The sequence below is a fragment of the Heptranchias perlo genome, chromosome 13, assembly GCF_035084215.1.
Source record: "Heptranchias perlo isolate sHepPer1 chromosome 13, sHepPer1.hap1, whole genome shotgun sequence".
NCBI classification, from domain to species: Eukaryota; Metazoa; Chordata; class Chondrichthyes; order Hexanchiformes; family Hexanchidae; genus Heptranchias; species Heptranchias perlo.
Genome location: NC_090337.1, coordinates 5,365,828 through 5,382,563, shown reverse-complemented (window position 1 = coordinate 5,382,563; position 16,736 = coordinate 5,365,828). Strand labels below are relative to the sequence as shown.

At 49.5% G+C, this 16,736-nt stretch overlaps 1 protein-coding gene across 1 annotated transcript in view; it reads right to left on the bottom strand.

Annotated features, from left to right (window-relative positions):
* Positions 1-16,736, bottom strand: part of LOC137331233 (fibronectin type III domain-containing protein 3B-like) — a 303,695-nt gene that overhangs the window by 70,529 nt on the left and 216,430 nt on the right. The window contains 3 exon segments of the mRNA XM_067994877.1: positions 7,620-7,733; positions 8,864-9,033; positions 13,128-13,233. Of these exon segments, the coding sequence (XP_067850978.1) occupies positions 7,620-7,733; positions 8,864-9,033; positions 13,128-13,233 (390 nt within the window).

Sequence of the window (16,736 nt, the reverse complement as noted above, 5' to 3'; positions counted from 1 at the left end):
AGCACTCAGAGCCAATCAGAGGTATGAGAAGAAAGAATCTGCATTTATATATCGCCTTTCACATCCTCAGGATGGCCCAAAGCGATTCACAGCCAATGAAGTCACTGTCGTTATGTAGGCATAGGAACAGAATTAGGCCATTCAGCCCCTTAAGCCTGCACCGTCATTCAATCAGATCATGGCTGATCTTCACCTCAACTCCATTTACCCGCCTTTGCTCCATATCCCTCGATACCCTGACCCAACAAAAATCTATCGAGCTCAGTCTTGAAAGCTCCAATTGACCTCCAGCACCCACAGCCTTTTGGGGGAGAGAGTTCCAGATTTCCATTATCCCTTATGTGAAAAAATGCTTCCTGACATCACCCCTGAACGGCCTGGCTCTAATTTTAAGGTTATGCCCCCTTGTTCTGGACTCCCCCCACCAGAGGAAACAGTTTCCCTCTATCTACCCAATCAAATCCTTTAATCATCTTAAACACCTCAATGAGTTCACCCCTTAATCTTCTATTCTCAAGGGAATATAAGAATTCTGATCAAGTCTCTGGAGTGAGGCTATGAACCCACAGCCTTCTGAATCTGAGCCACGAGTAACACCAAGTCTGTTATCCCAGCCGGGAGTCAAGGGTTCGAGGAGAGGGAAGGGGAGGAAATTTTTTTGGGGGGGGCTGCAGGGGAAGAGCTGAAATTAAAAGTTAAGTTGACATCTCTGCCAATCAGTAATGGAAAAAAAAACCCAGAGTGAACGCAAATCGGCACCAACACCACCCAAGCCTCTGACTCGGGTCATAAGAAATAGGAGCAGGAGTAGGCCAATCGGCCCCTCGAGCCTGCTCCGCCATTCAATAAGATCATGGCTGATCTGATCCTAACCACAAATCTAACGAACACAAGAAGTAGGAGCAGGACCCGGCCACTCAGCCCCTGGGCCCGCTCTGCCACCCACAGGGCCTTGACCGATCCAAACTCAGCTTCATGTCCAATTTCCTGCCCGCTCCCCGTAACCTCTAATTCCCTTTACTATAAGAACATAAGAAATAGGAGCAGTGTCCCTCTGCTTGTCTTTGTTATAATTATCAGAAAGGACTGAACAGGCTGGGGCTCCTTTCTCTAGAAAAGAGAAGATTGAGGGGTGACCCTATGAAAAGGGTTTGATGGAGTAGATGTGGAGAAGATGTTTCCACTTGTGGGTGAGACCAGGAACCATAAATATAAAATAGTCACTAATAAATCCAATAGGGAATTCAGGAGAAACATCTTTACCCAGAGAGTGGTGAGAATGTGGAACTCACTACCACAAGGAGTAGTTGAGGTGAAAAGTATAGATGCATTTAAGGGGAAGCTAGATAAACACATGAGGGAGAAAGGAATAGAAGGATATGCTGATAGGGTGAGATGAAGTAGGGAGGGAGGAGGCTCGTGTGGAGCGTAAACACCGGGATAGACCAGTTGGGCCGAATGGTCTATTTCTGTGCTGTACTTTCGATGTAATGAAAACTGCCCTCAGACTGCGTCAAGATAAACTAGAGGGCTCAACTCTAAAAGGGAAGAGAGATCTGGGGGTATATTTGCATAAATGGTTGAAGATGGCAGGGCAGGTTGAGAAAGTGGTTAAAAAACCGTGGGAGATCCTGGGCTTTATAAATAGAGGCATAGAATACAAAAGTATGGAAGTCATGATGAACCTTTATAAAACACTGGTTCGGCCACAACTGGAGTATTGTGTCCAGTTCTGGACACTGCACTTCAGGAAAGATGTGAAGGCCTTAGAGAGGGTGCAGAAGAGATTTACTAGAATGATTCCAGGGATGAGGGACTTTAGTTATGTGGATAGACTGGAGAAGCTGGGGTTGTTCTCCTTGGAGCAGAGATGGTTGCGAGGAGATTTGATCGAGGTATTCAAAATCATGAAGGGTCGAGACAGAGTAGATAGAGAGAAACTGTTCCCATTGGCGGAAGGGTCAAGGACCAGAGGACATAAATTTAAGGTGATTGGCAAAAGAACCAAAGGTGACATGAGGAAAAACTTTTTTACACAGCGAGTGGTTAGGATCTGGGATGCACTGCCCGAGGGGATGGTGGAGGCAGATTCAATCATGGCCTTCAAAAGGGAACTGGATAAGTACTTGAAAGAAAATAATTTGAAGGGCTACGGGGAAAGGGCGGGGGAGTGGGACTAGCTGGATTGCTCTTACATAGAGATAGCGCAAATTCGATGGGCCGAAAAGCCTCCTTCCGTGCTGTAACCTTTCTATGATTCTATGATAAGATCTGACAGCGAGTGTCTCTGTAAAAGCCATGGACCTCTGCTGATAGCACGACTGCTTCTCCAGATAAAAGATTAAACGCGGCCCATCTAATTACATTTGCATTAACCGAACTTTTTTAAAACCAGAAATATCAGTGGGGGAGAGGGAGGGAGATTTATTAACATCTTGCGCATTAGATAAATTACCCTCCACAATAAATGCTTTCTCCTGTCTCTATGTAATGCAGCCCTGTTAATGCATCTATTTTTAAATCTAGGCGCAATGGGAAACTTCATCAATGCGAGAACCAGCACTGAGTAAAGTTCACAGACAAAGAGAGAGAGAGAGGGCAGTTAACACCAGAGTGAACACAGGAAGCGCATGAGGTGCACGACAGGACCATGAGCATCTGTGAAAAGAACACGAGTGTGTCCCGATGAAGAGTTCACATCGAAAACATTAACCCGTCTTTTTCTCCTTACAGATGTTGGCCGAGCTGCAGTCCATTTCCAGCATTTTCTGTTTTTATTTCAGATTTTCAGCCCTCAGTGTTTGGGTTTGGGTCTGGAAGTGATGCTACAGTTATATATAGCTCTGGTTAGGCCCCATTTGGAGATACTGGGCTCGATGTTACCAGGGCTGCGGGTTCGCGGCGGGGGGGTCTATTGGGCGCGTGGGTAACGCGCCCGGTGAAATCAGTCTGCCACCTGCGCGATCGCAGCCTAATTGGATCCACTGACCTGGTCTTCCGGGCTCCGCGCTGCTGATCTGCGCGTCGGGCGGGCTGCGCATGCGCAGTAAGGTCTGTCAGCTGGAGGAGCTCTATTTAAAGGGGCAGTCCTCCACTGACAGATGCTGCAACAAATAGAAACAATTACAGCATGGAGCAGCCCAGGGGGAAGGCTGCTCCCAGTTTAATGATGCCTCACTCCAGGTATCAATACATGGGGGGAGGAGGAGGGGAAGGACAGAGATCTTCCCCCCGGCGGGCGGGAGGAAGCGGCCTGCCTCTGCCACCAGGAAGGCCTGGCTCGAGGTGGCAGAGGAGGTCACCTGCACCACCAACATATCACCCACCTGCATACAGTGCAGGAGGCGCTGCAATGATCTACGTAGGTCAGCCAAAGTGAGTACACTTACTCATTCCCCTACACTCCGTCTGCCACATCACCGCCCCCACCCCACATCTCCTTCTGCACTGCCAACACTACTCTATCACATCACCCCTCATACCCACTCAAACCTCATCCTCATCTTACCTGCACTTACTCACCTCGCCAGTACTCATCCCGCCACTACCACTCAACCCAATCCTCATACAATCTCATGGCTCTATCTCATACTCACCCTCTCGTGCATCTCTTTCACAGACAGCCTCACCCAACCTGCCACTACCTGTGCTGCAGCCACAGGGCATGCATCACATATGTGCAGTAGGCAGCGTAAGGCAAACGTGTCGTGAGCATGAAGGGGATGCACAAGAGTGTTTGAGGGTTTGTCATGGTTTTTACTTATATTGAATTTCTGACCAACTCACATTACATATTATATTGGCACCACTACTGCCACGTCTTTGCGAATCTTGTCTGGTTTGTGCAATAATGCCCTTTCCTGAGGATCACTATGAAAACCCACAACTGATGCCACCCATTGTGTCACTGCAGAGTGGTGTAGGTGTATTTGCAGGGCTCTTTTGTGCAGACGACTGAGAGACGTCGGCGATGTCCCCGGTGGCACCCTGGAAGGATGCAGAGGAGAAGTTGTTGAGGGCAGTGGTGACTTTGAGAGCGACAGGTAAGAAGATGGTGCTCGGGCCAGCCGGGAGCAGCTCGGCATGAAGGAGGCTGCAGATGTCCACGACTACATGTCGAGTGACTCTGAGCCTCTGTGTGCACTGCTGCTCAGAGAGGTCCAGGAAGCTGAGCCTCGGTCTGTGGACCCTGTGGCGAGGGTAGTGCCCTCTGTGACGCATCTCTCTCTGCGGTAGCCCTCCCTCCTGCTGTGCAGGTGGATGTATCACAGCACTGTGTTGTGGAGCTCCACGTGTCAGAGGTGGACGGCTTGGCCAGCGAGGCTGGTGATGCTGTTCGCCCTCTGAGGAGGTCATGACTGCAGCTACGGCGGCCCCCGTCCGGAAGATGTACATCTGAGGGGGTCCGCAAGGTAGGTTCATGTCTCTGGACCCTGGGGTAAGTGTGCAGGTTGGTGACTTTGATTGTCAGGAGGAGGGTGGTTGAGGCCAAACTTTGTCCCAAGTGACAGAGTGGCCTCCTGCAATGGGTGAGAGTCTCCCCCCCCCTCACCTGTCAAATGGACCTTTGCAGCTGCCACAGGCTGACAGCTGCAACACGTCCATTTGACCTGGGAGTGTTTCCCCCAGTGTGGGAAACAGTCCCAGTTTGCAATAAAATCCCACCCCTCCTCACACAATCCCTTAATCAGGTCAGTTAATGACCTGAACAAGCAAAATAAATACCTTCAAGTGGCATCCCGCTGGCTTTAATTGCCTGCGGGATTCCCACCAGCGGGGGCTGCGCGCGCACGCCAGCGCATCAGCGGGGAACCCAGAAGTGGGCGGGTTGGAGCCGGGCTCCCGACCCGCTCCGGGATTCTCCGATTTTCGGAGCTCCCCCCGCCAGGAACGCACCCGATAGCGGGTGTTAAAATGATGCCCACTGTGCTCAGTTCTGAGCACCGCACCTCAGGAAGGATATATTGGCCTTGGAGGGGGGGCAGCGCAGATTGACCAGAATGATACCGGGGCTAAAAGGGTTAAATTACGAGGACGGGTTGCATAGACTGGGCTTCTGCTCCCTCAATGATAGAAGATTAAGGGGGTGATCTAATTGATGTGTTTAAGATGATTAAAGGATTTGATAGGGTAGATAGAGAGAAACTATTTCCTCTGGTGGGGGGAGTCCAGAACAAGGGGGCAGAACCTTAAAATTAGAGCCAGGCCGTTCGGAGGGGAGTGGAAATCTGGAACTCTCTCCCCCAAAAAGCTGTTGAGGCTGGGGGTCAATTGGAGCTTTCAAAGCTGAGATTGATAGATTTCTTTTGGATAAAGGTCGCAAGGGTTACGGAACCAAGGCTGATGGATGGAGTTCAGATACAGATCAGCCAAGATCTTATTGAATGGCGGAGCAGGCTCGGGGGGGCCGTGTGGGCTACTCCTGCTCCTATTTCTTATGTTGACTCTTATGTTGGCGGTATTTCAGTGGGGTGGGTCTGCTGCCCTGACCCTCCTGTGACCCGTACCCACTTTCCCGGGTCAGGGGTCATCAAGCGTGCAGGGCAGGGACCCTAGCGGCAGCCTGTCGCTACAAAGCCGGAGACTTCTGCAAGTGCTATGAGGCCGTTGCCTGCAGGCCTGAAGGTGGGGTGGGGGTGGGGGTGGGGTGGGGTGGGGTGGCAGGACAGCCTCGATGATCAAGAAATCCATTTTTTTCTTGGGCCTGACACTCAACTGAGGCCGACAAAGGATTATTGTTTGGGGCCAGATATGGGAGGGAGATAAGCCCACTAGTGGGCCCTCTTCCTCCATCCAGCGACTCTGGGAGTGTCTGGGGACGACGGCCAACCTTCTCCCGGTGGCCCCACAAACGTTGGTGATGAGAGTGGCCCTAAAGTTTGGAAATTGGGGTAGGTGTTGCCTGGGCCCTGACTCCCTGCCGGTATTTACACGTAGCGAGTGGGGGGGAGGGGCGGCCATGGCCTCTTTTTCATCGCTCCGCCATTGGCGGCCGTGCCTTCAGCTGCCTCGGACCCTAAGCTCTGGAATTCCCTCCCTAAACCTCTCCGCCTCTCTCTCTCCTCCTTTAAGACACTCCTTAAAACCTACCTCTTTGACCAAGCTTTTGGTCACCTGTCCTAATATCTCCTCATGTGGCTCGGTGTCAAAGTTTGTTTGACAATCGCTCCTGTGAAGCGTCGTGCGACGTTTGACTACGTTAAAGGCGCTGTATAAATGCAAGTTGTTGTCCTGCCCAACCGGGGCGGGGGAGTGGGGGGAGGAAACTTGAGGTCGGGGCAGGGATCTGGCGGTAGGTAGGCTTTGCTGCCCAATTTTGCCCCGTTTTCCGGCCCATCGTCTCGCCCGATTCGGGGGGGGGAGGGGGGGCAGAGAGGAGGCCAGGATAGCAGAGGAAAACGAAACCTTTACTTCAGCGGCCCAGTGAGCCATTCTGGGGGAAATGGCCGCTAGGTGAGGCCCCTCAAGCGTTGCCTGCATCCCGAGAACCAATTAAAATTAAGATAATTCTCTCAAAAGCTGTGGTGAGGGGAAGAGAACATCTTGGAAAGGGCAATTCAATAAAGCCTATTTCCTGCTGGCTGCATCCCTGCTATTAGTGTCATGGTAACACGAGTCCCTACATGGTAGGCCTGAGAAAAGAGCCTCCAGCACTTCCCCCTCCATTCCCTCCCCCCCACAGGAATCGATGCCCCCTCGCTCTGTTTTTTTCTCTAACCTGTGTGAATTAGTGGGGCAGCTCTTTCTCCCAGTGCTCGAACCTAATTAGGATGCAGCTTCCTCCTCCGTGAAGGACTTGCTGCCTTAACTTTCTGCGAGGTCATTGAGTGATCAGACAGGGACGACACACAACTCTTCAGTGTGAATTTAACACCAGCCAACCTGAGAGATGTCCCTGTTGGGAATGCAGCCCTCCGTTCTGTTACAGGCACCTAAGATTTTCTCGTCACCGTTATTTTAACCAAAATGGTTCACCGCCGGCATTGAGGTAATCACTCCCAGGGCAGGTACAGCACGGGTTAGATACAGAGTAAAGCTCCCTCTACACTGTCCCATCAAACACTCCCAGGGCAGGTACAGCACGGGTTAGATACAGAGTAAAGCTCCCTCTACACTGTCCCATCAAACACTCCCAGGGCAGGTACAGCACGGGTTAGATACAGAGTAAAGCTCCCTCTACACTGTCCCATCAAACACTCCCAGGGCAGGTACAGCACGGGTTAGATACAGAGTAAAGCTCCCTCTACACTGTCCCATCAAACACTCCCAGGGCAGGTACAGCATGGGTTAGATACAGAGTAAAGCTCCCTCTACACTGTCCCACCAAACACTCCCAGGGTCAGGTATAGGGTTAGATACAGAGTAAAGCTCCCTTTTCTTGGCCCCAACAGTGAGCCTTGGCTTCAACTTCACAGTTAGAGTAAGTAACGCACCAATCTGACAATCTTCTTTTCCCATTCTGTGCTCTCAGAGTGCCATTGGTAAATTGGTGCCAATGAGTGCTGGTTTGGGGCAGTTTTGCCAACGTGGGGTCCACAATCACTAGCATGTGGGCTGAGACTGCCGAAAACACTTGTTACGCAGGACCCTGTGTTCGTTAAAGTTTAATTGTGACTTACCTCCCAGCTCACAAGTACACTTGTGGCAGACGTGCAAGAAAGGAAAGGTGTTTTACACTGGACGGGTGGCCCAGCGGCTGTTGTGAGATCTGTCGCTTCAGAGTAAGGGCCGTACTATCAAAATAAAAAAACGGGAGGAAAATGTCATTTGTTAAGAAAGAAATCCTTGAATTTATATATCACCTTTCTCAGCTTCAGGACGTCCCAAAGCACTTCACACCCAACGGAAACCAGGGTGGCGTAGGGAGTTACGTTACTGGACTAGTAATCAAGAAACCTGGACTGTGATCCAGTAGAACGTGAATTCAAACCGCACACCCCATCAGTTTGAGAACTTGAATTTAGTTTTTAAAAAAAAGCTGATATCAGAAAACAAGTGACCATGAAGCTGTCGGATTGTCGTTAAAACCCAACTGGTTCACTGATGTCCTTGAAGACATTCGCCTTTTTGATTATTTCTTGTACCTGACCATTTACATTTTAATGATCTGTGTACATGGATCCCTAAATCTCATTGGACCTCCACTGTTCTGAGCTAAAAAATAGATCACCTCACATTTACCTGCATTGAAATCCATCTGCCACAGTTTTGCCCACTCACTTAATCATTAAAACAGGTGATCAAAAACTTGGCCAAGGAAGTAGGTTTTAAGGAGCACCTTAAAGGAGGAGAGGTAGAGAGGCAGAGAGGTTTAGGGAGGGAATTCCAGAGCTTAGGGCCTAAGCAGCTGAAGGCACGGCCGCCAATGGTGGAGCGATGAAAATTGGGGATGCGCAACAGGCCAGAATTGAAGGAACGCAGAGATCTCAGAGCGTTGTAGGGCTGGAGCAGGTTACAGAGATAGAGAGGGGGGGGCAAGGGCCATGGAGGGATTTGAACACAAGGATGAGAATTTTAAAATTGAGGTGTTGCCAGACCGGGAGCCAACGTAGGTCAGTGAGCACAGGGGGGTGATGGGAGAACGGGACTTGGTGCGAGTTAGGATACGGGGCAGTAGAGTTTTGGATGAGCTCAAGTTTACAGAGTGTGGAAGATGGGAGGCCGGCCAAGAGAGCATTGGAATAGTCGAGTCTGGTGGTAACAAAGGCACGGATGAGGGTTTCAGCAGCAGATGAGCTGAGGCAGGGGCGGAGACGGGCGATGTTATGGAGGTGGATGTAGGTGGTCTTGCTGATGGAGACGATATGGGGTCAGAAGCACAGCTCAGGGTCAAATCTATAGACGTGTGACAGCATACACTCACCCCTGCTTCGTTCGCTGCTCGAACCCTGAACTGATAGGTGGTCCCTGGTAGGAGGCTGGTGACGGTACACTCCAGCTCAGGACCACGGTAGACCTCCGAAGGTTCCAGCTCTCCTTCACTCATTTCCAAACTGTACTCTGTCGGCATCGAGTCACCGTCTGATGGAGATCCTAGGGAGAGAGAGAGGGAGAACAACCCTTTCAATCATTTGCAGCATGTACCTCTCTCATGAATAAGAGATTTTATTTCTCCCCCTCTCCCCACCCGAGAATTTCTCTCCCTCCCCGTTGTAGGAACAGGAGGAGACCATTAATCCCCTCGAGCCTGTTCCGCCAATCAATTAGATCACGGCTGACCTGTAACTTAACTCCACCTACCCGCTTTGGTTCTGTAACCCTTAATACCCTCGCCTAACAAAATCTATCGATCTCAGTCTTGAAAGCTCCAATTGACCCCCAGCCTCAACACCTTTTTGGGGGAGAGAGTTCCAGATTTCCACCACCCTTTGTGTGAAGAAGTGCTTCCTGACATCACCCCTGAACGGCCTGGCTCTAATTTTAAGGTTATGCCCACTTGTTCTGGACTCCCCCCACCAGAGGAAATAGTTTCTCTCTATTTACCCTATCAAATCCTTTTAATCGTCTTTAAACATCTCAATTAGGTCAGCCCTTAATCTTGAGGGAATACAAACTAGTCTTCTCTCCTGAAAGTGTCCACATGCACTGGAGGAAGGTGCAGTGAGCCTAGTCAGGCCTTGGGCAGCTCGTCCCACGTGACGGAGACAAACACAACTCGGAATATTTGCCATCCACCCTTCCCACTTTCGGGTCATCGTCACAAGGAAACCTGGTCCCAGGCTCCCCCACCCGATTGCGCGAGAGCCCCCTCCTTCACCGCTGACCTGACCGTTGGGGACTGTTTCCCACGGGATCCCCAGCTGTGACCACCTGCCGCCCAAATTCCCGCTCCCGCCCAAATGCCAGGTAATGGATCTGGCCGGGTTCAGGCGGGTCGCCCGAGAATATGTAAGATCAACCGGACCTCCACGTCCCTGGACTCCCCGGGTTCACCACACATTTCGGGGTTTGCGTGACCGTACCACCACCACCCCCCAACTTAATATCGGGGCTGATAACTTACTTCAACTTATTTCTGGAGAGAGACGAAATTGAGAAGTACACAACAGTAAATTTCTTGAACACACACTCGAGAGTTGGAGTCTCACCTCACTCGCTGGGAGCAGGTACTGAGAATCATACCTGTGGCCCCCCGACTCAGTCTGTTGTTTTACAGGTGTCAGCCGGGGCTCAGTGGGTCGCAATCTCACCTCCGAGTCAGAAGGCTGTGGGTTCGAGCCCCGCTCCAGAGACTCGTGCACATAATCTAGGCTGACACTCCCAGTGCAGTACTGAGGGAGTGCTGCACTGTCGGAGGTGCCGTCTTTCAGATGAGATGTTAAACCGAGGCCCCGTCTGCCCTCTCGGGAGGACGTAAAACATCCCACAGCCACTATTTCGAAGAAGAGCAGGGGCGTTCTCCCCAGTGTCCTGGGCCATATTTTATCCCTCAACCAACATCACTAAAAAAACAGATGATCTGGTCATTACCTCAGTTGCTGTTTGTGGGATCTTGCTGTGCGCAAATTGGCTGCCTCGTTTCCTACATTACAACAGTGGTTACGCTTCAAAAGTACTTCATTGGATATAAAGCGCTTTGGGACGTCCTGAGGTGGTGAAAGGCGCTATATTAACACAAGACTTTCTTTAAATGGTGGTGGGGCAAGAAGGGGGTCCGTGCTGGGAATGCGGATCTGTAAAATTTACCCGATGGTGAGAAGGGGGGGTCGGTGGGGCTGAGATCAATTAAGAAATTCTTAGGATTTCCTAAATTCACAGTGAAAATGAGTGAAACTACAAATCTTCAGTTGATTTGCTCTCCAATCAGTTGGGTAAAAGAGGAAAGTTTGGAACAATTTCTGTTCTGTAACGTGGGCGATTATTTGCGCCATACCTTGATGGAAGGAGAGGGCTGAAACATTAGGGGTCTCTTTACTCTGCAAAGAGCTATGATTAAAGAAGTTTGTTGCATTATGATTTAAGTCATGTGTAAATGGGTAGAGAATAATGGGAATTGATAACCATTTATAAACTGACTCACACAATACTCCTTTCTAAATGCCAAAAGGCTATTTTTGCGTTTCTGTACATTTTTCAAGCCCTTAAAAGCTCTTTCATCCAGTGAGCTGCACTATCAGTGAAAAACTGGGGTTAAAACACTTCAATTTGATGGGTCTGGGGATGACACGGGGCCATGCATGTGAGTAGGGTAAAGGTTAGAGGTTCTTTCCCCAGAGGATCCTGGGCCTATGGAACAAGCTGCCAACTCACGCGGTGAGTGCAGATTCACTACAAACCATCAAACAAGAACTGGAGAAGTTCCTGATCATGGTGTGCAAAACGATAGGTGAAATAATAAGTATTATAAATCATGGACAATGCATTCTACTGGATTTCTGCATCCCCCAATCCCATCGCCCCACCATTGGCGGCCGTGCCTTCAGCTGCCTAGGCCCTAAGCTCTGGAATTCCCTCGATAAACCTCTCCGCCTCTCCCTCCTCCTTTAAGATGCTCCTTAAAACCCACCTCTTTGACCAAAACCTGTCCTAATGTGTCAAATTTTTGTCTGATAATCGCTCCTGTGAAGGGCCCTGGGGACATTTTACTGCTCTATAAATGCAAGTTGTCGTTGTTGGACGAGTCAGAGAGGAATCGTCCAGATATTGTTTCCCGTACAAGCCTCCGGCTGAAATAACAAGACGGGGGCTGTGGTGACATTATCTGTGAAGGACCCCACGGGGCTTTGTGAGGGTGCCCCCCTCTCGCCTGCCCAGTAGAGCAGGTTAAGATCGGAGACCACGGGCAGGCAACGGGACCTCGGCGAGTCACGTCTCACTGGCGATTTTAATTGCCTGTCCCGTCCACCCAGTTACTAAAGGTGGCAGGACTGGGTTAAAATCCCTCCTAAAGTTGATCCAGGCAAACTGTTGACTGGGGTGCAGGGGTTCAAACCCCAGGGGTAAGAAGGGAAGTCAAGGGGAAGTTCAGCAGAAGATTGGGACACAATATGAACCCCAAAAATTAAACCCCCAGTATCTTTAACATCACAGCTCTGGAGAGTCAGCCGAGATCCCAGAGTGCTTTACAGCCAATGAAGCACTTTTTGAAGTGTAGTCACTGTTGTGATGGAGGGAACGCAGCAGCCAATATGCGCACAGCAAGATCCCACAAACAGCAAAGTGATACAAGACCAGTTCATCTGTTGGTTGAGGGATAAATATTGGCCAGGACGCTGGGGAGAGCTCCCCTGCTCTTCTTTGGAAAAGTGCCAGTGGATCTTTTACGTCTACCTGAGAGGGCTTTAGGGGCCTCGGTTTAACGTCTCATCCGAAAGACGGCGTCTTCGACAACGCAGCACTCCCTCAGTACTGGACTGGCAGTGTCAGCCGAGATCGTATTCTCAAGTCATAGGGTGGGGTTTCGAACCCACAATCCTCTGAGTCAGAGGCAAGAGTGCTACCAACTGAGCCAAACTGACCCTTGTGCTGAGAAGCAGGTATGTGGAGCTGAGATGAATCGACAAATGATGGGCTTGTTCTGCCTCATGACATTTCCTCCTGTGGAATATTCTCAAAGTGTTACCTTTAGGTGTCGGCCGTGGCTCAGTGGGCAGCACTCTCGCCTCAGAGTCAGAAGGTCGTGGGTTCAAGCCCCACTCCAGAGACTTAAGCACATAATCCAGGCTGACACTCCCAGTGTACTGAGGGAGTGCTGCACTGTCAGAGGTGCCGTCTTTTCAATGAGTCATTAAACCGAGGGCCCATCTGCCGTCTCAGGTGGGCTTAAAAATCCCAGAGCACCATTTTGAAGAAGAGCAGGGAAGCTCTCCCCAGTGTCCGAGCCAATATTTATCCCTCAACCAACATCATTTAAAAAAGACAGATTATCTGGTCGTTATCACGTTGCTGTTTGTGGGATCTTGCTGTGCGCAAATTGGCTGCTACATTTCCTACATTATAGCAGTGACTGCACTTCAAAAGTATTCATTGGCTGTAAAGTGAGTCGGGATGTCCTGAGGTCCTGAAAAGTGCTGTTTAAATGCAACTTCTTTCTTTCTTAACCAAAACACTCAACTCTGACAGCGTACTGCCAGTTTAATGGCTCAAGAGACACCAACTCCACCAATGTCCTTGCCTTTGACACTTACCCCATTGTATCTGAAGCTCTTTGTGTTTCGGTTTCCCAACAATCCTTGGCGGCTGACACAGGCCGGGAGCAATACTCTGCGTGCGAACAGACAAACTGTCGGAGCACTGGGGCAGGAATAGAGGAGCGGGAGAGAAAATAATAACAATTACCTCAGGGCAAAATTGTTGAAAGAATCCAATTCGAAGGTATCACTGCAGAAAGGCAAGAGACGAAAGTGGGTGGAGGATGGGAGGATGCTTCTCCTGTATTGAATATCTTGACTCAAATATCAAACCCGGGGATTGGGCGTGAAAGTGGAGTTGAGGTCGAAGATCAGCCATGATCTGATTAAATGGCACAGCAGGTTCGAGGGGCCGTATGGCCGACTCCTGCTCCTATTTCTTATGAAAGAGCGGGGGAATGGGAAGAATGGGATAGCTCTAATGGCCTCCTACTGTGCTGTAACATACTATACTATGACACTATGAAACACTTTCTTCTTCATAGCCATCAAGTTTTTCCTTCTCTTACCAAAGACCTTCTCTTAATTTACCTTAGCGGGTTTGGACGCACTTGCGGAATATCCCTTCAGGAAACGGAATAAGTAGCGAGCGTAGAGTTTGTGACAGAGCAGTGGAGACAGATGGAATAAGAACAAAAGAAATAGGAGCAGGAGTAGGCCATACGGCCCCTCCAGCCTGCTCCACCATTCAATAAGATCATGGCTGATCTTCTACCTCAACTCCACATTCCCGTCCGATCCCCATATTCCTGGATTCCCTTAGTGTCCAAATATCCATCGATCTCAGCCTTGAATATACTCAATGACTGAGCATCCACAGCCCTCTGGGGTAGAGAATTCCAAAGATTCACAACCCTTTGAGTGAAGAAATTTCTCCTCAACTCAGATCCCTTATCCTGAGACTATGCTCCCTAGTTCTAGACTCTCCAGCAAGATGAAGCAGCCTCTCAGCATCTACTCTGTCAAGCCCTCTCAGTATCCTAAATTTTCAATGAGCTCACCTCTCATTCTTCTAAACTCCAGAGAGTATAGGTCCATTCTACTCAATCTCTCCTCATAGGACAACCATCTCATCCCAGGAATCAATCTAGTGAACCTTCATTGTACCACCTCTAAGGCAATTATATCCGTCCTTAGGTAAGAAGACCAAAACTGTACGCAGTACTCCAAGTGTAGTTTCACCAAAGCCCCATACAATTATAGCAAGACTTCCTTACTCTTGCACTCCAACCCTCTTGCAATAAAGGCCAACATACCATTTGCCTTCCTTAATTGCTTGCTGTACCTGCATGCTAACTTTCTGTGTTTCTTGTACGAGGAAACCCAAATCTCTCTGAACACCAACATTTAATAGTCTCTCGCTATTTAAAAAATATTCTGTTTTTCTATTCTTCCTACCAAAGTGAATAACCTCACATTTCCCCACATTATACTCTATCTGCCACCTTCTTGCCACTCACTTAACCTGTTCAAATCCCTTTGCAGACTCTTTGTGTCCTCCTCACAGCTTAGTTTTCCACTTAGCTTTGTATCATCAGCAAACTTGGATACATTACACTCGGTCCCTTCATCTAAGTCATTAATATAGATTGTAAATAACTGAGGCCCAAGCACCGATCCTTGCGGCATCCCACTAGTTACAGCCTGCCAACCTGAGAATGACCCGTTTATCCCTACTCTCTGTTTTCTGTCCTTTAACCAATCCTCTATCCATGCTAATATATTACCCCCAACCCCATGAGCCCTTACCTTGTGTAACAATCTTTTGTGTGGCACCTTATCGAATGCCTTTTGAAAGTCCAAATACACTACATCCACTGGTTCCCCTTTATCTACTCTGCTAATTACACCCTCAAAAAGCTCTAATAAATTTGTCAAACACGATTTCCCTTTCATAAAACCATGCTAACTCTGCCTAATCATATTATGATGTTCTAAGTGCCCCATTACCATGTCCTTAATAATGGATTCCAGCATTTTCCTGATGACTGATGTCAGGCTAACTGGCCTGTAGTTCCCTGTTTTCTCTCTCCCTCCTTTCTTGAATAGCAGGGTTACATTTGCTACCTTCCAATCCACTAGGACTGAATGAGTGGGGTAGAGTCCGATAGAGTGGACTGTGAGTGGGGAGAGATGGAATGGGTGGTTTTTTTTATTCGTTCATGGGAGGTGGGCATCGCTGGCAAGGCCAGCATTTATTGCCCATCCCTAATTGCCCTTGAGAAGGTGGTGGTGAGCCGCCTTCTTGAACCGCTGCAGTCCGTGTGGTGAAGGTTCTCCCACAGTGCTGTTAAGGAAGGGAGTTCCAGGATTTTGACCCAGCAACGATGAAGGAACGGTGATATATTTCCAAGTCGGGATGGTGTGTGACTTGGAGGGGAACGTGCAGGTGGTATTGTTCCCATGTGCCTGCTGCCCTTGTCCTTCTAGGTGGTAGAGGTCGCAGGTTTGGGAGGTGCTGTCGAAGAAGCCTTGGCGAGTTGCTGCAGTGCATCCTGTGGATGGTACACACTGCAGCCACTGTGCGCCGGTGGTGAAGGGAGTCAATGTTTAGGGTGGTGGATGGGGTGCCAATCAAGGGGGCTGCTTTGTCCTGGATGGTGTCGAGCTTCTTGAGTGTTGTTGGAGCTGCACTCATCCAGGCAAGTGGAGAGTATTCCATCACACTCCTGACTTGTGCCTTGTAGATGGTGGAAAGGCTTTGGGGAGTCAGGAGGTGAGTCACTCGCCGCAGAATACCCAGCCTCTGACCTGCTCTTGTAGCCACAGTATTTATGCAACTGGTCAGTTAAGTTTCTGGTCAATGGTGACCCCCAGGATGCTGATAGAGTCCATGATAGAGTGGACTGTGAGTGGGGAGAGATGGTATGGGTGGGGTATGATCCATGATAGAGTGGACTGTGAGTGGTGTATGGAGGCAGACACCCAACTAAGGGCAGACGTATTTCTGTGAGTAAAATCCCGGAAATGGCAGGGAACAGCTCCTCAGACCATTTCCCTCCCCCGCCTGCCTGGTGTGATGTTTAGCCCACGTATCTGCCACTAATCAGGAGCATTGCCACGGCGGAGGGTGGGTGTGGGGGCGCGTGTCTGCTGGTATATAGTAATGCAGTGCGTGAGGCTCCTGCCATTGTAAAACAATGATTCCTCGACTCACCATCAGCAATGTTAGGGGAGGTCGGCTGGCATTATATAAATACTCAATGGAATGCACTGTACTGACTATTGACTGACAGCTCGTCACGATTAACTCTGACGCAGTTTAGCGGGTAATGTACTTTCGCAAATTGGAACCGAATGAATCTGCCCGGATGAGAGTCATTAGCGAGATGTTTTAAATCATTTACAGACAAAACGATCAGATGTTTTAGAGAATATTCATCAACAGAAGCTAAATGCCCTTTGGGGAGTTGATGGCACCAGGTTTTGAGCTACGAGATCCTGTGTGAGACACATATTAATTTTCCAATGTTCTTTCTGTCATTGACCAGGTGCAGGTACAACACAGGTCGCCCAAACCACACCCAGTTCCCATGGTGACTGGTGACGCAGGGTATTGTCCCTGGGTCCAAATCCTGGAACTCCCTTCCTAACAGCACTGTGGGA